General features: G+C 41.7%; 1 protein-coding gene across 2 annotated transcripts in view; it reads left to right on the top strand.

Moving 5' to 3' along the window:
• The first annotated feature begins 220 nt into the window (after positions 1-220).
• LOC122673415 (solute carrier family 22 member 10-like) overlaps positions 221-27450 on the top strand; it is a 33519-nt gene continuing 6289 nt past the window's right edge. The window contains exons 1-6 of one of the 2 annotated variants that reach the window (XM_043871178.1): positions 221-797; positions 16160-16263; positions 23187-23341; positions 23443-23611; positions 25301-25424; positions 25998-26113. In XM_043871178.1, the coding sequence (XP_043727113.1) occupies positions 396-797; positions 16160-16263; positions 23187-23341; positions 23443-23611; positions 25301-25424; positions 25998-26113 (1070 nt within the window). In that variant the 5' untranslated portion in view covers positions 221-395. The remainder of the gene's footprint in view (positions 798-16159; positions 16264-23186; positions 23342-23442; positions 23612-25300; positions 25425-25997; positions 26114-27450) is intronic. The other variant, XM_043871188.1, reaches the window with a different exon arrangement.

Consider the following 27450-nt stretch of genomic DNA (forward strand, 5'->3'; position numbering starts at 1 on the left):
TTTTAGAAATGACTGAAGACTGTGTAGCGGGCTTACTTTAAGGTTATTAAGAGGTCATGTACATGACAAAGTCCTATGCCAGTTTCACAAAATCACAAAGGACAAACAGATTCAGAGAGTAAATCTTTAAACAGATTTAATGTTCATCAGATACAGATATCTTTGGTAAATAATTTTCTCCATAACTTTGCTAAAAAGAAACCAGCCCATGATTTCAAAAGGACTAGGGAAACTGATTCCATTGCTCTGTTACAGTAGTGAGGTGGATTAGACCCAGGCATGAGAAACTGGCATGAGGTCACATAGACTTAGTGTGAATTAAAGAAAACATTTTCTCCCTTTGAACGTCTCTCTGTAAAGTCATTTTGACTCCTCTTGAATATCACCTGTTCGCAATGGCCTTTGAGGAGCTCCTGGATAAAGTTGGTGGCCTGGGGAAATTCCAGATACTTCAGATGGCTTTAATTCTCCCTTCTCTCATGATAGTAGTCTGTCACTCACTGTTGGAGAACTTCACTGCAGCCGTTCCTGGTCATCGCTGCTGGGTCCACATCCTCGACAATGCCACTGTCTCTGATAATGACACTGGGATCCTCAGCCCTGATGTCCTCCTGAGAATCTCCATCCCACTGGATTCAAACTTGAAACCAGAGAAGTGTCGCCGCTTCCTCCACCCCCAGTGGCAGCTCCTTCACCTGAATGGGACTTTCCCCAACATGACTGACCTGGACACGGAGCCCTGTGTGGACGGCTGGGTGTATGACTACAGCTTGTTCTCCTCCACCATTGTGACTGAGGTAAAGACCCCACTTACTTCTTATAAGTTTAGGTGTATGCTCGATCATGTCCTAAGCATACAGTTGTGTCCTGAGTCACATCCAGTTTGAAAGTAAAAGTTACTCAGTCGTGTCTGACTCATTATGACCCCATGGACTGTAGCCCACCAGCTCCTCTGTCCAAGGAATTCTCCAGGCAAGAATACTGGAGTGGGTTGCCATTACCTTCTCCAAGGGATCTTCCCGACCCAGGGATCGAACCCAGTTCTCCCTCATTGCAGGCAGACTCTTTACCAACCGAACCACCAGGGAGTGCTCCTATCCTGTTTAGAGTAACATAAATTAATCGGGGTTCAAGTCTTCAATCATTGAGTAGATAATATAGCCAGCTTCCTTTCATACTTTTTGTATGTAGTGGTTGATTATCTTTTTAATTGCCAAGCACTTTATTCTTTTTAATTTATTTATTTATTTTAATTGGAGGATAATCACTTTACAATATTGTGATGGTTTTTGCCATATATCAGTATGAATTTGCCATAGGTATACATCTGTCCCCTCCATCCTGAAGCCCCCTTCCACCTCCCTCCCCACCCTATCCCACCAGGTTGTCACAGACCACTGGCTTTTCATGCCCTGTGTCATACATCAAACTCACACTGGTTATCTATATTACATATGGTAATAAAAAAAACACAAATATTCAAATGGGACATTAATACACTTAAAAGCTTTTGCACAAAAAAGGAAACTATAAGCAAGGTGAAAAGACAGCCCTCAGAATGGGAGAAAATAATAGCAAATGAAACAACTGACAAAGAATTAATCTCCAAAATACACAAGCAGTTCGCGCAACTCAATACCAGAAAAACAAACAACCCAATCAGAAAGTGGGCAGAGACTGAGAACTAGATGGCAGAGGAGTAGGTGGACATGGAGTACATCTCTCTCCATGGATAGATCAGGAATACACCTTCAGACACAGAAGTGCATGTAGAACACCAGCTGAGAGCAGGCAGGAGTACCTGACCAGTGGAAAAGAATATATAGAACCACACAAAACTTGGTAGAACAAAGGAACCAGGGGGAAAAACAGGAGTGTTAGTAGGACTGGACCTGCCCTCAGTGGGTGGGGGAACTGAAACAGGGGTCCAATCCCCATGGCAGGGCAATTGTCTGAGTCAGAGGAGAAACATTTAAGGCTGAGAGTGAAACAGCTGATCTGTGGCAGCCTAGATGGAATAAGAATCAGACAGTCCTTGCCATAGCCATACATACCCCAGATAGGAACGCTGGTCTTCTGGAAGGTGCAGCAGCTGGGAGTTGGAATTTAGGGATTGTGGAGCAATCCCAGGGCGAGGGCTGCTGTTGACTGTGGAGAGACAGACTGAGGGGATGTGAGGGAGGAGATCGGGGTGGGAAATGCTGGTGGAGGAAAGCCCGGCAGCCGTGGAAGCAAGGCGATACTGCTGAGTCACACGTAGGGGGTGAAGCCATCACCATAGCCTCTCTCTCCCCACATGCCAGCATCAGCAGCTGAACAGTAGACAGCCTGGCCCATCAAATGCCTGACGCACTGAACTAGATTAGGACCCCACCCAGGGTGCTCCTTTCAGTGACTGATATACCGAACTACAGAGTAGAACCCCAGCCAGGGGGGCCCCTCTATGTGCCTGACTCACTGAACAACAGAGAAGGACTCCAGGCAAGGGAGCCCTCTAAGTGCCTGAATGGGCGGAGCAATGGAGAAAGACTGGCCAAAGAGGCCTTCAGATTGCCAGCTACAAGAGTCTGGAAGAAAGACCCTGATATGGCCATAACTCCTGTGACAGAGGCAGTCCGTGTCCCTGCACACTTGGCACCAGCAGGGTCCCCACAAGCCAAGCAGCCTGTGATAACTAACCCTAGGGAATATCAAGTAGTGAGACTTCACTCAATGGAAACCACTTGAATACAAGAACCAGCATCACCCAATCACCAGTAGCACCCCGTGCAGGATGCCTCACCTAAACAACAAACAAGACAAAAATTCAAACCTAATAATCAGCAGACAGGATTATCACCTCACTCAGTATTGCCATCAGAGGAAAGACAAACAAACAAAAACTCAGCACAAATCTCACCCTATACAAAGCTCACACAATTGGTCACACTGGACCAATCTTAGGAGGGCAGAAAGTAAAAGGAAGAAAGAATTCAACCTTCTTCAAGGAAAGAATTCAACTTTCCTTGAGGCCTGGGAAAAGCAGGCCTCAAATACAATAACTTTAGACAAAAATAAAGCCTAAAGACGAATAAACATACAAAATAAATAAATAAAAATAATGAAAAGGAAGAGAAATACTGCACAAATGAAGGAACAAACTAGAAACACAGAAGCCCAAATAAATGAAGAGGAAATAGTCAAAATACCCGAAAAAAGAATTCAGAATAATGATAGTAAAGATGATCAAAAACCTTGAAAACAAAATGGAGAAAATGCAAGAATCAGTTAACAAAGACCTAGAAGAATTAAAGAATAAACATACAGAGACAAACAGCACAATTACTGAAATTAAAAATACTCTAGAAGGAATCAATAGCAGACTATCTGAAGCAGAAGAATGAATCAGGGAGCTGGAAGATAAAATGGTGGAAATAACTTCTGAAGAGCAGGATGAAGTAAAAAGAATAGAAAGAGCTGAGGACAGTCTCAGAGACCTCTAGGACCACATCGAATGCACCAGCATTCCAATTATAGGGCTCCCAGAAGATGAAAAGGAAAAGAAAGGGTATGAGAAAATTTTTGAAGAGATTATAGTTGAAAATTTCCCCAACATGGAAAAGGAAATAGTCAATCAAGTCCAAGAGGCACAGAGTCCCATACAGGATAAACCCAAGGAGAAACATGCCAAGACACATACTAATCAAATTAACAAAGACTAAACACAAAGAATATTAAAAGCAGTGAGGGAGAAGCAACAAGTAACATACAAAGGAAACACCATATGCTCAACAGTTGATCTTTCAGCAGAAACTCTGCAGGCCAGAAGGGAATGGTAGGATATATTTACAGTACTGAAAGAAAAAAATCTACAACCAAGATTACTGTATCCAGCAAGGATCTCATTCAAAATTGATGGAGAAATAAAAAGCTTTTCAGACAGGCAAAAGTTAAGAGAATTCAGTACCACCAAACCAGCTTTACAACAAATGTTAAAGGGACTTATATAGTCAGGAAATGCAAGAGAAGAAAAGAGATCTACAAAATCAACCCCAAACAATTAAGAAAAGGGCAATAGGAACATATATATCAATAATTACTTTACATGTAAATGATTAAGTGCTCCAACCAAAAGACACAGACTGGCTGAATGGACACAAAAACAAGACCCATATATATTCTGTCTACAAGAAACCCACTTCAGACCTCAAGACACATGTAGACTGAAAGTCAGAGGATGGAAAACATATTCCATTCAAATGGGAAGCAAAAGAAAGCTGGAGTAGCAATCCTCATATCAGACAAAATAGGCTGTAAAATAAAGAGGATTACAAGAGATAAGGAAGAACACTACATAATGATCAAGGGATCAATCCAAGAGAAAGACATAACAATTGTAAATATCTATGCACTCAACATAGGAGCACCTCAATACATAAGACAAACACTAACAGACGTAAAAGGAGAAATTGACAGTAACACAATAATAGTAGAAGACTTTAACACTCCACTCACATCAATGGACAGATCATCAAAACAGAAAATAAGGAAACACAAATCTTAAATGATGTATTAGATGAGATGGATCTCATTGATATCTTCAGGACATTCCATCTGAATGCAGAAGAATACACCTTCTTCTCAAGTGCACATGGGACATTCTCCAGGATAGACCACATCTTGGGTCACAAATCAAACCTCAGTAAATTTAAGAAAATTGAAATCGTATCAAGCATTTTCTCTGATGACAGCGCTATGAGACTAGATATCAATTGCAAGAAAAAGAGCGGTAAGAAACACAAACACATGGAGATTAAACAACACATTTCTAAATAACCAACAGGATACTGAAGAAATCAAAAGGGAAATCAAAAGATTTCTAGAAACAAGTGACAATGAAAACATGACAACTCAAAACCTGTGGGATGCAGCAAAAGCACTTCTAAGAGGGGAGTTTATAGCAATACAATCTTACCTCAAGAAACAAGAAAAACATCGAATAGACAACTTAACTTTAGACCTATAACAACTGGAAAAAGAACAAAAACACCCCAAAATTAGTAGAAGGAAAGAAATCATAAGATCTGAGAAGAAATAAATGAAAAAGAAATGATGGAAACAATAGTAAAGAATTATAAAACTAAAAGCTGGTTCTTTGAGAAGATAAAATTGCAAGCCTTTAGCCAGACTCATCAAGAAAAAAACAGAGAAGAATCAAATCAACAAAATTAGAAATGAAAAAGGAGAGGTTGCAACAGACAATGCCTAAATACAAAGGATTATAAGAGACTATTATGAACAACTATATGGCAATAAAATGGATAACCTGGAAGAAATGGACAGATTCTTAGACAAGTTCGATCTTCCAAGACTGAACCAGGAAGAAACAGAAATTATGAACAATTACAAGCACTGGAATTGAAGCTGTGATCAAAAATCTCCCAAAAACCAAAAGCCCAAGACCAGATGGCTTCACAGAAGAATTCTATCAAACATTTAGAGAAGAGCTAATACTATCCTTCTAAAACTCTTTCAAAAAATTGCAGAGGAAGGAACACTTTCAAAGTCATTCTATGAGCCCATCATCACCCTGATACCAAAACCAGACAAAGAGAACACAAAAAAAGAAAACTATAGGCCAATATCACTGATGAACATAAATGCAAAAGTCCTCAACAGAATTTTAGCAAACAGAATTCAGCAATACATCAAAAAGCTCATACACCATGATCAAGTTGGGTTTATTCCAGGAATGCAAGGATTCTTCAACATATGCAAATCAATCAATGTGATACACCATATTAACAAACTGAAAGACAAAAGCCATATGACAGTCTCAATAGATGCAGAAAAAGCCTTTGACAGAATTCAGCACCAATTTTGGAGAAGGAAATGGCAACCCACTCCAGTACAATTTATGATTAAAACTCTTCAAAAAATGGGCATAGAAGAAAGCTACCTCAACATAGTAAAGGCCATATATGATAAACCTACAGCAAACTGTGAGGCGAGCAGAAGTAATGCAGCTTAGATTAGGAGTAGGCCTTCCTACTTGGTAAGATTATCAGGCCACCTGGATATAACCAATTAGCCAATTAGGACCAATTAGCTTTCACTTAATACTGACCACTGGTTGCCAATTAGGAAATTAAGAACGGGGCGGAAACCCCCAGGAAAGTCCCGCACGCGCGAAAGTATTGACCAATGAAATTGCTTTGCAAACATGTAACCAATCAGCTTCTCACCCTATAAATTTGTGTAACAGCTTGGGCTCGGGGCTCTCTGACTTGCACTACTGCGTTGGTTGCGGGCGGAGAGTCCTGGCTCGAGTCAGTAATAAACTTCCCTTCCTGCAAGTTGCATTGTCTTGGAGGCCTTCTCTCTTCCCGCTCGGGGATTCGGACATCGGGCATAACATTTGGGGACTCGTCCGGGATCCCTTTACCGGGGGAAGAGAACACTTCCAGGACAGAGGGGAAGGATAGATAATAGCACCGGTGCTCAGGAAAACTCAGGGGGCCCGAAAACCCAGCGCTGTGTTGTCAGCTGTCTGTGTGTTTGTCTTTGGCTCTCTGTATTTGTGTGTGTGCCAGCATTGTCTCAGGCAGGACAGGAAGTCCAGAGTAATTCCGGGGCCCTGCTGTGAAGCAGGAAGGTATCTGGCACAGGAAGTCCAGAGTAATTCCGGGGCCCTGCTGTGAAGCAGGAAGGTATCTGGCACAGGAAGTCCAGAGTAATTCCAGGGCCCTGCTGTGAAGCAGGAAGGTATCTGGCACAGGAAGTCCAGAGTAATTCCGGGGCCCTGCTGTGAAGCAGGAAGGTATCTGGCACAGGAGAAAGCTTTCTCCAGCTGGCATAAGGCCGAGGCCAGCGAGCATGCTGGAAGGCAGCCGGCTCTGTGGGAAGGAGAGTTCTTCTCCTGATCCCGAGTCTGGTCAGGGGGCCTGAAAACCCAGTGCTGTGTTGTCGGCCGATGTTTGTCTGTCTGTGTGTTTGTCTTCAGCTCTCCGTGTTTGTCCGTGTTTGTGTATGTGCCGGCATTGTCTCTGGTCTCATTCCTACTCTTTTCAGGAGTTTCAGTGAACAGGCGAGCGGTTGTGGGGGCAATTGATGAGTCCCGACCAGGGCTACACTCTGGCGGACTCTGAAGGCCCTACAATAAGTGAACCTCAATAACTAGAGCCCGACCGGGTGAAACTCTCCTTTAAAATTCTTTGTGTGGGCACGGGTCAGGCACTTGAAGGCCATTAGGGTGCCTGCCACTTGAAGACTCCCGTGAGAGGATAAGGGGGTCACGGAAGAAGCTAGAAACCCCTAGGGTGCCCGCCCCTAGCAAGATAAACAGTTACCATTTACCATGGGTCAGGGGGAATCTACCCCACTTTCCCTCATGACTGACCATTTTTCGGATGTCAGGGCCAGGGCCCATAACTTGTCTTCTCTAGTCAAGAAAAGTAAATTAATAACATTTTGCTCTGCAGAGTGGCCCGCCTTCCAGGTTGGATGGCCTCCAGAAGGCACATTTCAACCATCCATCATACAGGCTGTGAAGGAGAAGGTTATGGCTCCGGATCCCTGGGGCCGTCCGGATCAGGTCCCCTATGTCATGGTTTGGCAGGATCTAGTGGAAGATCCGCCTAGGTGGTTAAAACCTTTCGTTCAACCTCCTAGCTCTTCTAACTCACAGGTCCTGGTGATGAAGACCCCCCCAGAGAAAACAAAAAAGAAAGAGGACCCAAAACTAGTCTTTCAGGAATCATCTTGTCCAAACCTGATAGACCTAGAAACGGAGGTGAGGCCTCCGCCATATGCGCCCTCCTTGCAAATCCCTCCGAGGAGAGAAGCTCCTACGGGTGAACCAAGAGGATTAAGAGGGCCAACAGGAACCGACCGTGAGGGGGGACCAGCATTGGGGACCCGGGGGAGAACTAGGGGAGATAGGGGTGGGCAAGATCCTGGGGACCCAGAGTTACCTTCATCCACTGTTCAGGTGCTCCCCGTCCGAGTGGGACCAGCTAACCCGGACGGAGAGTGAACCTATCAGTACTGGCCCTTTTCCACGAGTGACCTGTACAATTGGAAGACCCAAAACCCTCCTTTCTCAGAGAAACCCCAAGGCCTCATTGACCTCTTAGATTCCATTTTGTTCACTCACAACCCCACCTGGGACGATTGTCAGCAGCTGTTGCAGGTGCTCTTCACCACAGAAGAACGGGAGCGAATTCTGGCAGAGGCATGGAAACGGGTCCCGGGGATCGATGGGAGGCCAACCGCCCAGCCTCATCTCGTGGACGAGGGGTTTCCTCTGTTGCGGCCTAACTGGGATTTTGAGCGAGCAGAAGGTAGGGAGCGTCTCCGAGTGTACCGCCAGACTCTGATGGCTGGCCTGCGGGCCGCAGCAAGAAAGCCGACAAATTTGGCAAAGGTAAATTTAGTAAGGCAAGAGCCCACTGAGAGCCCAGCAGCCTTCCTAGAGAGGCTGATGGAAGCTTTCAGGCAATATACACCTATGGACCCCCAGGCTGAGGAGTCACGCGCTGCAGTCCTGTTAGTGTTTGTAAATCAGGCAGCCCCAGATATTAGGAAGAAATTACAAAAGATAGAGGGATTGGGAGAACAGACGATACAGGATTTATTGAAAGTAGCTGAAAGGGTATTCAATAATAGGGAGACCCCAGAAGAAAGGGAAGAACGAATTCGACGGGAGGAAAGGGAATTAGCTGAGAAGATCAGGAAGGAAGATAGAGAATATAGAACGAGGGAAAAGCGGAAGAACCAGAGGGAGCTAGCCCAGATTCTTTTTGCGGGGATAAAAGCTGGAACAGAATTGAGGGAACCTCGAGACCCCTGGACGGGAGAAAAACAGAAACCAAAAAGGCAGGCCCTAAAGAAAGATCAGTGCGCCTACTGCAGAGAACAAGGGCACTGGAAAAATGAGTGCCCTAAGAGGGACCTGAGGAGAGGTATGACCCAGAGAGAGAGAATCTCCCCTGGAACTCGAGTTCTATATGTGGGGGAAGACAGTGACTAGGGGAGTCAAGACTCGGCACCCCTCCCCAAGTCCTGGGTAACGAAAAGTAGAATTGCAGTCATGAGGAACTGGAAAATTCTACTGAAGATTACTCACAGCTGTGACACTTTACCTTGCTGATCAGTGGTGGGCTATTGATGATATTGTGAAAACATCTGTCCCTTCTAGAGAGGAGCTTAAGCAGGTGAGAACTCTTGGGGAGAGAGTGGTTAAAGCAGGAAATGGAGAGAAATGAGATCCCATTCCTGTGTCATAGCAGTACTGATTATGCTAAGATTCTGTGGAAGAAAGGAGAGGCCATTGGGTTTTATTCAGTTAAGCCTACAGAGCTGGGAGAATGACAGTCATGGACGGACTTGGACAGCCGATACATGTCTTATCCCTAGCCTTAAGAGATGAATAAATACCCGTTGGCCTGGGCTGAAAAGGCAGGGATGGGACTGGCCAAACAGACATCCGGTCGTCATCGAGCTAAGGGCCTAGGCAACTCCTGTGAGGGTGAGATAGTACCCCATGAGCCAGGAAGCTCGGTGGAGGATCACTCCCCACATTCGACGTCTCATGGATGCCGGAATTCTCAAGCGGTGTCAATCCCCTTGGAACACCCCCTTACTGCCGGTGAGGAAGCCAGGGGGGACAGATTACAGACCTGTCCAAGACCTGTGAGAAGTCAACAAACGGGTGAGTGACATACACCCCACTGTCTCTAACCTGTATACTCTCCTGAGCAGTTTGCTGCCTGAGTACACTTGGTACACTGTGTTGGACTTGAAAGATGCCTTTTTCAGCCTACCCCTGGCGGCCCAGAGCCAGGAGATATTTGCCTTTGAGTGGACCAAGGGGGAAGGCCAACCGGTAATCCCACAGAGATTCAAGAGGCTCTGAGTGAGGACCTGTACGAATATCGGACTTGCCACCCAGAGGTCCTTCTGCTCCCCAGCCCTTGCCCTGCCTAAAGATGGGCAAAGAAAAGCGGGAGCCACCGCGGTAGAAGAGTACAGTTGTGAATATGGCTCTGTGAAGTTTTATACACTGTGTGGCTTTGGTGAGGTCTTAAGTTGTGGTCTGACACACACTGCTGTTGTTCCTCTGGATTTAGTGAAATGCCATATGCAGGTGGACCCACAGAAGTAGAGGAGAATGCCTATCTGTGGCGCACATCACTGTATTTGGCTGCCTCTGCCAGTGCTGAATTCTTTGCTGACCTTGCTCTGGCTCCTATGGAAGCTGCTAAGGTTCGAATTCAAACCCAACCAGGTTAACAGATACCATACACCATGATGAAGTTTGCCTGCTTTGCTGTGTTGCATAAAGAGAAGGGTAGCAGTGCCTCTCAGGTCCTCAAGAGACTTGGATTTAGAGGTGTATGGAAGGGACTCTTTGCCCGCATCATCATGATCGGCACTCTGACTGCACTATCTATGATTCTGTGAAGGTCTACTTCAGGCTCCCTCGCCCTCCTAGTCTCTGAAGAAGACACTCAGTAGACAAATGATGGACTGAAACTGCATGTTGAAAATACAACTGGACGAGAGATAATCCAGGCTTGCATAGCGTGCCAGCTGATGAGGACAGGGAAAAAGCAGCACACGGGAACGAGGTACCGAGGGGAAGAGCCAGGGCAACACTGGGAGATAGATTTCTGAAGAAGACTCTCAGTAGATAAATGAAAGCACTGAGGTAAGACCAGGATCTGTTGGTTCTGGTAGATACCTTCTCAGGGTGGGTGGAAGCCTTCCCCGCTAAGGGAAAGACAGCAATAGTGGTTGCTAAAAAGATCTTAGAGGAAATAGTGCCTAGGTAAGGGCTGCCGATGACTATGGGCTCTGATAACAGACCTGCCTTTGTGAGCCAGATTGTACAAGGGCTGGCCCGAGCTCTGGGGACGAAATGGAAGTTACATTGTGAATATAATCCCCAGAGCTCAGGACAGGTTGAGAGAATGAATTGGACTCTAAAAGAAACTTTGACGAAGTTGGCAATAGAGACTGGCGGGGACTGGGTGACCCTCCTTCCCTTTGCACTCTTTCGGGTGTGTAACACCCCTTATAAGCTGAATCTTACCCCTTTTGAGATTCTGTATGGAAGACCCCCTCCTGTGTGTCCTATTTTTAAAGGAAAATGCCTGCCACCCCCTACTTTGGGACAATTCCAGCAAACTCTGATGGCATTAAGTAAAGTACATAACCATGTTTGGAAATTGATTCAAGAGATACACGAGGGTCAAAATAAGGGGGCCATCCCCTCACATGATATTGGCCCAGGTGATTGGGTTTGGGTAAAACGGCACCAATCTAAAGTATTAGAACCTAGATGGAAAGGCCCTTATGTTGTTCTCCTTACCACTCCTACTGCTGTCAAAGTCGATGGGATTGGACCCTGGGTTCACTGCAATCACGTGCGGCAAGCCACACCGGAAGAACAGGAAAAAGCGCGAGAAGAATGGAAGGCGAGTCCTCACCTGTCAAATCCTTTGAAACTGAAACTCGTCCACCGGGAGGTCTCCTAATTCTCCTGCTGATTATGGCAGGAGCTGAAGCTGTGTAACCTCTTGTGATGGGCCCTGGGAATGGGCCGTAGGAAACAGAGATTTGGTAGCCCCAAGTGTGGCGCAACCCGCAGGGCCAAGTACCTCAGATATGGGTGAACCAAGCTTTACTATCTCTGCAAGGCCAAGGGATTTCCTCCCTACAAGCTGCTGTAGATGAAGAGAATCAATCAGTCATTTAGAGAAGTCTTTGACTTCCTTGTCTGAGGTGGTCTTGATTAGAAAGAGAGAATGGGAAGCCCAGCAGAGATGGTTTGAGTCTTGTTTTCAACACTCCCCCTGGCTGACTACTTTAATATCCACCCTCCTGGGTCCACTTATAGTGTCAGTGGCCCAGGATGGAAAAGAGGAAGATTCCTCTACTTGAACAACAGATGGGGGAATGTGAGGCAAGCAGAAGTAACGCAGCTTAGATTAGGAGTAGGCCTTCCTACTTGGTAAGATTATCAGGCCACCTGGATCCAATACCAATTAGCTTTCACTTAATACTGACCACTGGTTGCCAATTAGGAAATTAGGAACGGGGCAGAAACCCCCAGGAAAGTCCCACGCGCGAAAGTATTGACCAATGAAATTGCTTTGCAAACGTGTAACCAATCCGCTTCTCACCCTATAAATTTGTGTAACAGCTTGGGCTCGGGGCTCTCTGACTCGCACCATTGCGTTGGTTGCGGGTGGAGAGTCCTGGCTCGAGTCAGTAATAAACTTCCCTTCCTGCGAGTTGCATTGTCTTGGAGGCCTTCTCTCTTCCCGCTCAGGGATTTGGACATCAGGCATAACACAAACATTATTCTCAATGGTGAAAAACTGAAAGCATTCCCCCTAAGATCAGGAAAACGAGAAGGGTGTCCACTTTTGCCACTATTATTCAACATAGTTCTGGATGACCTAGCTAAAGCAATCAGAGAAGAAAAAGAAATAAAACAAATCCAGGTCAGAAAAGAAGTAAAACTCTCATTGTTTGCAGATGACATGATACTGTACATAGAAAACCCTAAAGATAGTAACAGAAAATTGCTGGAGTTAATCAGTGAATTTAGCAAAGTTGCAGGATACAAAATCAATGCACAGAAATCACTTGCATTTCTATATACTAACAATGAAAAATCAGAAAGAGAAATTAAGGAATCCATCCCAGTCACCATTGCAACAAAAAGAATTAAATATCCAGGAATAAACTTACCTAAGGAGACAAAAAACTGCACACAGAAATTATAAGACACTAATGAAAGAATCAAAGATGACATAAACAGCTAGAGAGACATTCCATGTTCTGGGTAGGAAGAATCAATATTGTGAAAATGACCATACTACCAAATGCAATCTACAGGTTCAATGCAATCCCTATCAAATTAGCAATGGCATTTTTCACAGAACCAGAACAAAAAATTTCACAATTCGTATGGAAACACAAAAGACCCTGAATAGCCAAAGCAATCTTGAGAAAGAAGAATGGAGCAGGAAGAACCAATCTTCCTGACTTCAGATTATACTACTAACTACAGTCATCAAGACAGTATGGTACTGGCACAGAAACAAGCCCAAGCAATAAACCCATGCACCTTTGAGTACCTTATTTTTTAAAAAGAAGGCAAGAATATACAATGGGGCAAAGACAGTCTCTTCAATAAATGGTGCTGGGGAGACTGGACAGCTACATGTAAAAGAATGAAATTAGAACACTTCCTAACACCATTCACAAAGATAAACTCAAAATGCATTAAAAACCTAAATGTAAGACCAGAAATTATAAAACTCTTAGAGGAAAACATAGGCAGAACACTCGATGACATAAATCAATGCAAGATTCCCTATGACCCACCTCCTAGAGTAAGGGAAATAAAAACAAAAGTAAACAAGTGGGACCTGATTAAACTTAAAAGCTTTTGCACAGCAAAGGAAACTATAAGCAACATGAAAAAACAACCCTCAGAATGGGGGGAAATAATAGCAAATGAAAAAATTGGCAAGGGATTAATTTCCAAAATATACAAGCAGCTCAAACAACTCAATACCAGAAAAACAAACAACCCAATCAAAGAGTGTGAAAAAGACCTAAGCAGACATTTATTCAAAGAAGACATACAGATGACAAACAAACACATGACAAGATGCTCAACATCACTCATTATTAGAGAAATGCAAATCAAAACGACAATGAGATATCATCTCACACCAGTCAGAATGGCCCTCATCAAAATGTCTACAAACAATAAATGCTGGAGGTGTGGAGAAAAGAGATTGCCTTTGCACTGGAAATGTAAATTGATACAGCCTCTATGGAAAATGGTGTGGAGATTCCTTAAAAAATGAGGAATGAAACCACCATATGACCCAGCAACCCCGCTCCTAGGCATATACCCTGAGGAAACCAAAACTGAAAGAGACACACGTATCCCATTGTTCATTGCAGCACTATTTACAATAGCTAGAACATGGAAGCAACCTAGATGTCAATCAACAGATGAATGGATAAAGAAGTTGTGGTACATATACGCAATGGAATATTACTCAGCCATAAAAAGGAATGAATCTGAGTCAGTTCTAATGAGGTGGATGAACCTAGAATCTATTATACAGAGTGAAGTGAGTCAGAAAGAGAAACATAAATAAATACCGTATTCTAACACATATATACGAATCTAGAAAAATGGTATTGAAGAGTTTACTTACAGGACAACAATGGAGAAACAGACATAGAGAATAGACTTATGGACATGGGTAGAGGAGAGGAGAGGGTGAAATGTATGGAAACAGTAACTTGGAAACTTAGATTACCAAATGTAAAATAGATAGTCAACAGGAATTTGCTGTATGGCTAAAGAAATTCAAACAGGGGCTCTGCATCAACCTAGAGGGGTGGGGTGGGGAGGGAGATGGGAGGGAGCTTCAAAAGGAAGTGTATATATGTATACCTATGGCTGATTCATGTTGAGGATTGACAGAAAACAGCAAAATTCTGTAAAGCAATTACCCTTTAATAAAAAATAATTTTTTTAAAAAGTGGGCAGAAGACCTAAACAGATATTTTCCAAAGACATAGAGATGGCTAATAATACATGAAAAGATGCTCAACATTGCTCATTATTAGAGAGATGCAAATAAAAACCCCAATGAGGTATTATCTCATACCAGTCAGAATATGAAAGTGAAAGTCACTCAGTTGTGTCTGACTCTTTGCAATCCCATGGACTAAACAGCCCATGGAATTCTCTAGGCCAGAATACTGGAGTGGGTAGCCTTTCCCTTCTCCAGGGGATCTTCCCAACCCAGTCAGAATAGCCATCATCAAAAAGTCTACAAACAATAAATGCTGGCCAGGGTGTGAAGAAAAGGGAACCCTTTTATACTGTTGGTGGGAATGCAAACTGATACAATCACTATGGAAAACAGCATAGAGATTCTTTAAAAAAAAAAAAAAAAAACTAAGAATAAAACCACCATAAGATTCAGCAATCCCACTACTAGTCATATACTCTGAGGAAACCAGAAATGAAAAAGGCACTTTATTTTTCAATATTAAGTGTAGTGAAAAAACAAACTAGAAATGAATTTTAGTATCACAAAGCTTTAAATTGTGTGAAGGTGTACAGTTAGAAAAGATATAATATGTGAAAACTACCCTTGGTAGAATGTTCTTGCCTTACTTGCAAATTGGAAATACGTGTATTAATTTTTTAATTTCCATGTCCTGGCTACTTGTCAAAAAATGAAATCAGAGTGCATTTCACCCTAAACGTAAAATCCAGGCATCATAAATTTTTTTAATGTGTTTAGTGTGTCCAAAATCACTGCAGACAGTGACTGCAGCCATGAAATTAAAGGACACTTGCTCCTTGGAAGGAAAGCTATGACAAATCAAGACATGTTAAAGAGCAGATACATCACTTGTCGACAAAGGTCCATATAGTAAAAGCTATGATTTTTTCAGTAGTCATGTATGGATGTGGGCATTGGATCATCAAGAAGTCCGTGCCCAAGAATTGATGCTTTTGAATTGTGGTGCTAAATAAGACTCTGGAGAGTTCCTTGGACTGCAAGGAAATCAAACCAGTCAATCCTAGTGGAAATCAACCCTGAATACTCATTGGAAGGACTGATGCTGAAACTGAAGCTCCAGTACTTTGGCCACCTGATGGGAAGATCTGATTCATTGGAAAAGACCTTAATGCTGGGAAAGATTGAACTCAAAAGCAGAAGGGAGTGTCAGGGGATGAAATGGTTAGATAGCATCACTGACTCAATGGACATGAATTTGAGCAAACTCTGGGAGATAGTGTAAGACAGAGGAGCCTGGTGTGCTGCAGTCCATGGGATCACAAAGAGTCACACTCGACTTAGCAACTGAACAACAAAACAAAAGACAGAAACATTGATGTATGCAGTGCTAAGTGAACATGAAGATTGGCCCTGATATAACCTACGAGATTTAGCTGAGGATCTGAAAAACTCATGCCTAAGCTGTGACTGGAATGATATGGAGAAGTAAAGGTTGTAAAGGAGACCAGAGAGTAGTTCATTAAAGGGCTATTAGAGTGAACAGACATTTAAGGATATAACATACTGTGAAGCTCCTCTGTGCTGATTTCTTTCTCTTCCAGTGGGACCTCGTATGTGACCAACAGTCACAGAAACCGTTGATTCAATCCCTAGTCATGGTTGGAACACTGGTGGGGGGCCTCATCTACGGCCATCTCTCAGACAGGTGAGTATCTCCACATCACTGCTGCCCCTCCTCTGTGGTGTGTTCACAGTTTATGATTACTTAATTCATAAGGAAATGTTTCTTTAGTTCCAGGACACAATTTATGCTGTTGTGGGTTGCCTTGGTTTCCAGGGAGCTATGGATAGAAATTCAGAATTAGACTCATTGTGATGAATGCGATTTGTTGCCACAGATCTCTCTGTTTTAGCACAGAAATAACCTTTCCATAAGATTAACAGCAGGGGGTATTTTGGAACAATTTTTAGAGGCAAGTTACCATAAAATTAGAGAGATCTCATAAAGATGAGAAGGAGTTACCAATGAGATAAGAGAATGTGTTTTCAAGATAAGTGATTCAGCCTGTTTGAAGAAACAGAGTTGTAGCCCTTTGCCATGAAGTCTGTGTGTCCCTCACAGATCAGTGAGCTAAACGCTTGCAGGTTCCTACCTTGGTCCTCATGTCACGGTCTTGTGTGTGTGTGTGTTCAGTCACTCAGGGTGTCTGACTCTTTACGACCCTATGGACTGTATCCCTCCAGGCTCCTCTGTCCACAGGATTTTCTAGGCAAGAATACTGGACTTGGTTGCCATTTGCTCCTCCAGGAGATCTTCCCGGCCCAGGGATCAACCATGTCTTCTGCATTCCCACATTGGCAGGCAGATTCTTTACCACGGAGCCACCTAGGAAGCCCATATCATGGTTACCCTACTGTAATTAGTGCTCTTTGAAACCTCTGTGCTTTCTCGGATGGTACTGAAGTTGGAGTAGAAATAACTGTGTCTATAATCTGGCTGTGTGATTATGTTAAAAAGAAAAAAGAAAGAAAAAAAGAAAGAAAAAGCCTACTTACAGGTAATATTTGCCACCATACAAGGCAATTAACTAATTCATAGACCTCATCTGTCAAAATGTGTTGTGTGAGAAGTTTGGGTTATCCTGTGCCTGACAGTGATCATTCTTAAAGTACATTCTTAAAGCAATAGGACAAACATGGCAGCGGCACATTCAAGTCTCCTATAGGGGAAATGGGAGGCTTAGAGTAAGTATCCCTTGTCATTTGTAAGCCTAATATCATTTAATCTTAGAGCTGAAAATTGTGGACTCTGACAGTATCACCTCAGTGTAATTAGTCAAAGATTTCTGGATCAGAGTGCTCATTTGGATCAGCCTACTGACTGAGCCTTTTAGGACTATTCATAATAAAATGCTGATTGAGAGTTTAGATGGACATGGAGTCATAGATGTCTGGGTTGTGTGTCTGTGTGAGTTATGATAAGAGTTGAGAGTGGAATATTAGGTGAAGAGATAACATTGTAGCTAAGCTAAGGATTTTAAACTGACATAGGTAAAAAGTTTATGAGCACTGGTATCAAAAGCACAAATAAGTAAGGGAGACTATGTCAAAACAAGTCTGCTTCATAGCAAAAGAAATGATTGACAAAATAAAAAGGAAATATGTAGAATGAGAGAAAAATATTTGAAAGTCATGAATCAGATAAAGTGTTAATATCCAAAATGTGCAGGGAATTACTACAACCAATAGAAAAAAAACCATAAATAACCTGTTGCTAAATTTGGGCAAAGGAGCTCAAAAAAAAAAGACAAAGAAGTAGTCCACAGGTATATGAAGACATACTTAACATCACTGATCATCAGTTCGATTCAGTTCAGTCACTCAGTCGTGTCCAACTCTTTGTTACCCAGTGGACTGCAGCACACCAGGCTTCCCTGTCCATCACCAACTCCCAGAGCTTGCTCAAGCTCTTGTCCATCGAGTCAGTGATGCCATCCAACGATCTCATCCTCTGTCATCCCCTTCTCCTGCCTTCAATCTTTCCCAGCATCAGAGTCTTTTCCAAAGAGTCGGTTCTTTGCAGCAGGTTGCCAAAGTTTTGAGTTTCAGCTTCAGCATCAGTCCTTCCAATGAATATTCAGGACTGATTGCCTTTAAGATCAACTGGTTTGATCTCCTTGCAGTCCAAGGGACTCTCAAGTGTCTTCTCCAACACCACAGTTCAAAAGCATCAATTCTTCTGCACTCAGCTTTCTTTATAGTCCAACTCTCATGTCCATACATGACTACTGGAAGAACCATCAGTTCAGTTCAGTTCAGTCGCTCAGTCGTGTCCGACTCTTTGCAACCTCATGGATTGCAGCACGCCAGGCCTCCCTGTCCATCACCAGCTCCCAGAGTTTACTCAAACTCATGTCCATCGAGTCGGTGATGCCATCCAGCCATCTCACCCTCTGTTGTCCCCTTCTCCCCCTGCCCCCATCCCTCCCAGCATAAGGGTCTTTTCCAGTGAGTCAACTCTTCACATGAGGTGGCCAAAGTACTGGAGTTTCAGCTTCAGCATCCGTCCTTCCAATGAACACCCAGGACTGATCTCCTTTAGGATGTACTGATTGGATCTCCTTGCAGTCCAAGTGACTCTCAAGAGTCTCCTTCAACATCACAGTTCAAAAGCATCAATTTTTCAGTGCTCAGCTTTCTTCACAGTCCAACTCTCACATCCATACATGACCACTGGAAAAACCATAGCCTTGACTAGACAGACCTTTGTTGGCAAAGTAATGTCTCTGCTTTTTAATATTCCATCTAGGTTGGTCATAACTTCCCTTCCAAGGAGTAAGCATCTTTTAAATTCATGGCTGCAATCACCATCTGCAGTGATTTTGGAGCCCAAAAAATTAAAGTCTGACACTGTTTTCACTGTTTCCCCATCTATTTCCCATTAAGTGATGGGACCAAATGCCATGATCTTAGTTTTCTGAATGTTGAACTTTAAGCCAACTTTTTTACTCTCCTCTTTCACTTTCATCAAGAGACTTTTTAGTTCCTCTTCATTTCTGCCATAAGGGTGGTGTCATCTGCATATCTGAGGTTATTGATATTTCTCCCAGCAATCTTGATTCCAGCTTGTGCTTCTTCCAGCCCAGTGTTTCTCATGATGTACTCACTAAATGGACCTTTGTCGGCAAAGTAATGTCTCTGCTTTTTAATAAGCTGTCTAGGTTGGTCATAGCTTTTCTTCCAAGGAGCAAGCATCTTTTAATTTCATGGCTGCAGTCACCATCTGCAGTGATTTTAAGAAAATAAAGTTCATCACTGTTTTTATTGTTTCCCCATCTACTTGCCATGAAGCGATGTGACTGTCAGTTAAAAATGAATGTTGAGTTTTAAGCCAGCCTTTTCACTCTCCTTGTTCAATTTCATCAAGAAGCTCTTTAGTTCATCTTTGCTTTCTACCATAAGGTTGGTGTCACCTGCTTATCTGAAGTTATTGATATTTCACCGTGGCAATCTTGATTCCAGCTTGAGCTTCATCCAGCCTGGCATTTTGTATGATGTACTCCGCATGTAAACTAAATAAGCAGGGTGACAGTATACAGCCTTGACGTACTTCTTTCCCAATTTGGAACCAGTCCTTTGTTCCATGTCTGGTTCTAACTGTTGCTTCTTGACCTGCATACAGATTTCTCAGGAGGCAGGTCAAGTGGCCTGCTATTCCCATCTCTTTAAGAATTTTCCACAGTTTCTAATGATCCACACAGTCAAAGGGTTGACATAATCAATAAAGCAGAAGTAGATGTTTTTCTGGAATTCTCTTGCTTTTTCTATGATCCAGTGGATGTTGGCAATTTGATCTCTGGTTCCTCTTCCTCTGCTAAATCCAGCTTGAACATCTGGAAGTTCACAGTTCATGTACTGTTGAAACCTAGCTTGGAGAATTTTGAGCATTACTTTGCTAGAAAAATCAAAACAACAATGAGGTAGATCCTCACGCCATTTGGATGGACATCGTATCCAAAACACTGTTGTCAATTCCAGAGTCAAAGAGTTTTTTCCTCATGCTTTCTTCCAGGAGTTTACTGTTTCAGGGTAATGTTTAAGTCATAATCCATCTTAAATGATTTTTTGAATGGTATGAATAGGGATCAAAGTTCATCCTTCTGCATGTGATTACCCAGTTTCTCAACATCATTATTGAAAAAAATATTACTGGCTCCTTTATCAAATGTGATATCTGAAGAATTAATTTCTGGAATCATGATAAGAGCATTATTATGTGTCCATCTTTATGCCAGTACCATAATCTTTTTATTACTGTAGCTGTATAGTATAGTTTGAAATAAAAAATGTGATGCTTCTAAGCTGGTATCTTCTTTGTCATAATTGCTTTGGCTATTTGGGGACATGTATGATTTCATGTAAATTTTAGAATATCTTTTGCTATTTTGTGAGAAATGCCATTGGAATTTTTTTCATTTTCATTTTCATTCTTTTGGCAAGCCTGGGAAGTAAATACCACTTGTACCAGCAGTTTACAATGTCTAATAAGTTAATTAGCCCAGGGCATTTTAATTAGTAAACTGCAGAGTCAGAACTCAAACCCCAAGACTTTTTATTTAGTAAGCTTTATTTCTTAGAGTAGTTTTAGGTTCATAGCAAAATTAAACAAAAAATACAGAGATTTCTCATATACCCTTGATGTTGATAGTGGGGAAGATTACCATTGGAATTTTGATAGAGATTGCATTGAATCTATAGATGGCTTTGGGTAGCATAGACATTTAAACAATACTAATTCTTCCAATTCATGTACATGGGTTATCTTTCCATTTATTTGTGTCTTCTTCAAGTTCTTTCATCAAAGTCTTGCTGTAGTGTCTATGTATTTCATCTCTTTCATGAAACTGATACTTATTTTACAACTTTGATGCTATAGTAAGTGGAATTGCTACCTTTTAAATTTCTCAGACATTGCATTACTGGTGTGTAGAAATGCATTTGACTTCATATGTTGATTTTTGTATCTTGCAGGTTACTGAATTTGTAGACTGGTTCTAGCAAATTGTTTGGTTGAATCTTTAGGATTTTCTATTAATATATACAAGTTCATACTATCTGCAGCAAAGAAAATAAAATTCTACTTTTCCAGTATGGTTATATTTTTCTTCTTTATCTTTCCTAATATCTATAACTAGCACTTACAGAATTGTGTTGATAGAACTGGTGTGAGTGGGCACTTTTTCTTCCCTGAACTTAAAGGAAAATCTTTCAAACTGTCTCTGCTGAGTATGATGTTCTCTGAAGCGTTTTCTGTATCACATTTATTGTGTTGAGTTATATTCCTTCTATACCATCTAATTGAGTATTTTTTTATCACGAAAGGGTATCGTATTATGTCAAAAGACTTTTTCATCTTTTGAGATCAACATTTGGTATGCCCAAACTATCCCTTCCTCCCTGACAACTATAAGTTTGTTCTGTGAGTCTGTTTCTGATTTGTAAATAAGTTCATTTCTATGATATCTTTTTAGAGTCTGCATATAAGGAATGTCATATGACATTTCTCCTCCTCTGTCTGACATTTTATTCAGTGTTTCAATCTGTAGATCCATCCATGTTGTTGCAAATGCCATCATTTCATTCTATTTTATGACTCAATTATATTCCACTGTAGATACGTACTGCATCTTCCTTTATCCATTCCTTCATCAGCGAACAGTTAGATTGCTCTCATGCCCTGGCTCTTGTAAACAGAGTTGCAATGAACATTGGGATGCATGTATCTTTTTTTTTTTCTTTTTCATTTATTTTTATTAGTTGGAGGGTAATTACTTCACAACATTGCAGTGGGTTTTGTCATACATTGACATGAATCAGCCATGGAGTTACATGTATTCCCCATCCCGATCCCCACTCCCACCTCCCTCTCCACCCGATTCCTCTGGGTCTTCCCAGTGCACCAGGCCCAAGCACTTGTCTCATGCATGGGATGCATGTATCTTTTTTTTTTTTTTTTTCTTTTTTTTTTTATTATTATTTTTTTTTCCAGTGGGTTTTGTCATACATTGATATGAATCAGCCATGGATTTACATGTATTCCCAATCCCGATCCCCCCTCCCACCTCCCTCTCCACCCGATTCCTCTGGGTCTTCCCAGTGCACCAGGCCCGAGCACTTGTCTCATGGGATGCATGTATCTTAAAGCCCTCTTTTCTTGGTGCCCAATGATACAGAGAATTCACTTTTCCTTATTTTTTTGTACCTCCTTTTCCCTTCATTCTCCATCTTAGGTAATTCTTTCCGCTGAGATATTTATATAACAGCCTCTGGCTGAATTATGGTGCTCTTATATTCTGTTCTAGAAACTATATTGCTTTAGGCCAATAAAATCAGATTCAACAAAGAGTGACTCTTACCTAACCCTTCAACAACTTTCATGCATTATTCCACTGATCTTTTGCATCAGTTTAGCCTTGCCTGTGTTGTCCTAGAGACCCAAGTACACTTTTAGCTCTCTTATGTTTCAGACACTTGAGAGACTATATACCAGGTTAAATACATATGCTAATACACGACTGCTTACAGAAATGTTACAATTTCCAACACCATGGTTTCTTCTGTGAGAAGTTATTTTTATTTTTATTTTTATTTTTATTTTTGGCCATGCCACATGGCTTGCAGGATTTTAGCTCCCGGATCAGGAACAGAACCCACACCCTCAGCAGTGAAAGCATGGAGTCCTAACCACTGGAAGACCAGGGAAGAAAGTCAGAAAGAGAAAAACAAATATCATAAATTAACACATATATGTGGAATCTAGAAAAATGGTAGAGATGGACCCTATTTGCAAAGCAGAAATAAAAACACAGATGAACAGTTTCTTTCATATGGTGTCAGAGTCATCTGACAGAGTCATCTGGTGGTTGTATGATGAAGTATTTGTATTGTTTGCATATAGTCAAAGATTGTTACTTTATGGAGATTGCATTGTTGATTTAGCTTTTGTTTACCCAAGCTTTCAGGCACATGATTCTCTTGTTGAAATTTCAGAGTATGCTTTTGTTTTCTTAATTTGTTACCATAAATTATCATTACTAACATCACCTAAGCTGACTGTCTGTTTTGTAGGTTTGGGCGAAAGCTGATTCTCAGGTGGTGTTTACTCCAACTTGCCATCTCTGGGACCTGTACAACCTTTGCTCCCAACATCTTCGTTTATTGCTTACTACGCTTCTTGTCGGGCTGCTCCATTGCAGTTGTAATAGCAAACAACTGTGTTCTAAGTAAGCCAACAATTTTGATCTAATCCATCTTCTTAGCCTTGAATGTGAGCTTGAAATTTTACACTTATTTGACATGATAACACTGTCTTGATATCTTTCAGTTGTAGAGTGGACAAGATCCCAGTCGAAAGGCATGGTATTAACATTGATATACTGTGCCCTTAGTATTGGACAGATGATCCTGGGAGGACTGGCTTTTGTCTTTCGAGAGTGGCGCACCCTGCAGCTAGTGGTGTCTGTACCTTTCTTTGTCTTCTTTCTCTCCTCAAGGTATAAAGTACTCTCTCTCTCTTAAGGAAATCTGGGATAAAATGCACATTGAATTGGGATATACTGATTTTCTTATTCCCTGACACATTCTTATTTAGACCTGAAATCCATGTCTCTCACCTGTTCATTCTGGGCAATTTGAAATTTGAGAAACATAACATGGAGTAACAATAATCTTTCTGCTAGGTATTTTCTGCCATCTGGTTCCTAACTCTTTCCCAATATAAAGGTCATAGAGCTATTCCAATATTATTTTCCTTAATATAAAATACAGACTCAATTTTTTATTAAAAAAAAAGAAAGAAATACCTTTAATTCTATTTTGGCTTTGGAATGTGTCAGGTCACAGAAAAACTTTCAGTGATTTGCTCTGTTGCAGATGGAATTGGATGAAAAAGATGCAGCAAATTTATTCACAGAGCTGTTTCACAAAATAGCAACAAGATTTTCCACTAGTTAAATTTGCACGCAGATTAGATGATTTACATTATGAATTCAGCACTCCTTCTTCCCTTAAATAACTTCAAGAAATAATTATTAATGGATAACTACATTCCGACACTAAAACCAATCTAGGGAAAATCAGATTTAGGAGAACACAGAGAGATGACTACAGGTTTTATAGAGCGAGATGAGTTCAGAGAGAGAATACAGTATAATCCACGTCAGACTCATCTATGAAGTCATTCTGTATTTGCAACACTACAAGGAAGCTAGCACTACTGTACCCATGTTATTAATGAGAAAACTGAGGCAGATGTAAAGAAGTAATTAGTCATTAATTGGTATTAGGAATTGGATAATTAGTTATCAACATAACTAATAGTAGTAGGAGTAATTGTAGTCATTGTTAGGCTTTAAGCTGACATTTTGGGGGCTTCTTTTTTAAAGGAATAGACACTGTAAATATATATCATGTGCAAAAAGTTGTTTGTTCCACACCACAGTGGAAGGAAATTATCATGTGAGGGACTCTCAAGATTAAGCTTGTCAAGCTTCTTGTAAATCCTCCTGGTGAGTAAGCAGAGAGGCAATTTCACTCCAAAGTCTGTGTTCCTTACTAGTAGTACAACTTTCAAGTGCACTGGCATGGAGTGGTTGGTCTCATATTCTCCTAGTATTTGTATAATAGATCTGGAATTTCTCATATTCCCTGGTGGCTCAGACGGTAAAGAATCTGCCTACAATGCAGGAGACCTGGATTCAATCCCTGGGTCAGGAAGATCACCTGGAGAAGGGAATAGCAACCCACTCCGGTATTCTTGCCTGGATAATGCCATGGACAGAGGAGCCTGGCGAGCTACAGTCAGTGGGGTCACAAAGAGTCGTATGACTGAGCAGTTAACACTAACTAACTGATCCAACAAGTGAAGTGGTAGATTTTAGATGGAAAGCAAAATGCAACTGTTATCAATTGACATGTGACAAATAAGCAATGGCCTCCCAACTGGTGCTAGTGGTAAAGATTCTGCCTGCCAATGCAGGAGATGATGCAAGAGATGTGGGTTCAATCCCTGGGGCAGAAAGATCCCCTAGAGAAGGAAATGGCAATCCACTCCAGTTTTCTTACCGGGAAAATCCCATGAACAGAGGAGCCTGGCAGGCTACAATCCTTGGGGTCTCAAGGAGTCGGACAGGACTGAGTGACTGAGCACAACTGACTGCACTTGTGTGCTCATCTTTCATCAGGTGGCTGGTGGAATCTTCTCGATGGCTGATTATCACCAATAAACTAGATGAGGGCTTAAAGGAACTTAAAATAGTTGCACACAGAAATGGAATGAAGAACATTGAAGAAACCCTGAACTTGGAGGTGAGTGAGAAAGGGAAGGGAAGATCGTTACTTGGTTGAAGGGAAATCATAAACTGATATCTGCCTTCTCCTTCTTGAGATAGACAAGCTGCTTTTCTAACAAGGACAGCTAGTTGAAAATGGAAATTCGCTAGTCTTTCATGGGCATCTAGTAGAAAAGAAACTTTGAGCACTGTGCAGCTACTTCTTTCTTTCTTAAACTTTTTTATTTTGTGTTGGACTATTGCTCATTAACAACGTTGTGATAGATTCAGGTGAACAGTGTGGGGATTCAGGGATACATATAGGAGTATCCTCTAGCTCACTTCCTCTGAATCTAAAACTTTTCTACTCTTGAGTCACCCTACCTCCGTCTATGGCCTCTTCTTCAAAATAGCATTTTAACATTTAATTTCCTGGAGTCTCCCTTAACTCCCTGCATCTTCCTTCATTTCATGTTCACATGTGATTGTATGTATAATATGGTACACTAGAAAGAAAGAGAACACACGTCTCTTATCCTTTCGTGTGCCAGCGCACATCACAATTCCTGGTACTATGTTAGCAAATGATATGTGTTTACTGTTGTTGAAGGGTTTGAGAGCGACCATGCAGGAGGAGCTGGAGACAACACAGACTAAAACAACTATGTTTGACTTGTTCCGCACACCCAACCTGCGAAAAAGGACCTGTCTCCTGTTCTTTGTGAGGTGGGCTACACACAGTGCATGTGAGAAGAAACACGAATCTATTTATTTCAAATGTTGTAACGGTATTGTGAGAGGAAGGGCATATTTGCATTTTTTAAATTAATGTATTTATTTTAATTGGAGGCTAATTATTTTAAAATATTGTAGTGGTTTTTGCCATATATTAACACGAATCAGCCATGGGTGTACACGTGTCCCCCATCCTGAACACCCCTCCCATCTCCCTCCCCATCCCATACCTCAGGGTCATCCCAGTGCACCGGCCCTGAGTGCCCTGTCTCATGAATTGAACCTGGACTGGTGACCTGTTTCACATATGGTAATACACATATTTGCATTTAAAAGATGAGGAAAACAGGCCAAGTAAGACTCCTGTGGAACTGATTTTATGATGACGGTTCAGTCATATCACACTGTCAGTCTCTTCACTGGAGATTGAGGTTGAGAACTTCCCTCACAGTACAGATTTTGGCACTTAATTTTCTTCATTTATTCTTTGAATTTTAATTGAAGCAAGTCTGGCACACTGTAATGTGAAGAGATCACAAATAAATACTGATCAATGAGTATTCAATGTCTAACAATGTAACCAACATACAAATAAAGATAGAACAATCCTAATTCCCCAGGAGTTCTGCTCATGGAACCCATATAACCACCACCACCTCCACCACTACCCCACTCTCATCTTCTCCTCACTGCCCTCCACTGTGCACTGTTCCCATCTGCATCACTACAGATGAGTGTTGCCTGATCTTAACCTTCACATAATAAATGACAGAAGGGTTCTGTGACAGGTCTTCTTTCTTCTGGCTCACTCATGAAGATTCACCCATTCTGTTGCTTGTACCAGTAAACTGTTCTCCCCAGTGTTATAGTTTCCTTTACATGAATACACTGCAATATCTGTATGTACTTCAAACTTGGTGGACTTTATTTGTTTCCATTTTGGATACACTTTGTGTTCTAGCACAAGGGCTTCTGTAGTAAATCTTGTTTATTATTTCTTGAGGAGATGTAACTACTAACTTTGATAGAGTCAGGAGGAGAAACCTTAAATACAGTTCTGAATTTTTGAAGACTTACACACGCATAAGCCACTGGAAAATACATACCCACTGCCGATCTTAAGAAGTAACTACTAAGCTGAACAATTTACTTCTTTCCAGACATATTCTAGTAGACGTCTGCATTTAAATGCATTGTGCTGTTTCAACATTTCTTTACTCACTAGGAAACACAGATTTATGTTCCAGAATCCTACATAATCAGAATGGAAGCAAAAAGTATAGATAATGATCAAGAAAGACCTTGCTTAAAATTGCTGTGATCTGTGG

This window comes from Cervus elaphus, chromosome 2 (genome assembly GCF_910594005.1).
Source record: "Cervus elaphus chromosome 2, mCerEla1.1, whole genome shotgun sequence".
Classification (NCBI taxonomy): Eukaryota; Metazoa; Chordata; class Mammalia; order Artiodactyla; family Cervidae; genus Cervus; species Cervus elaphus.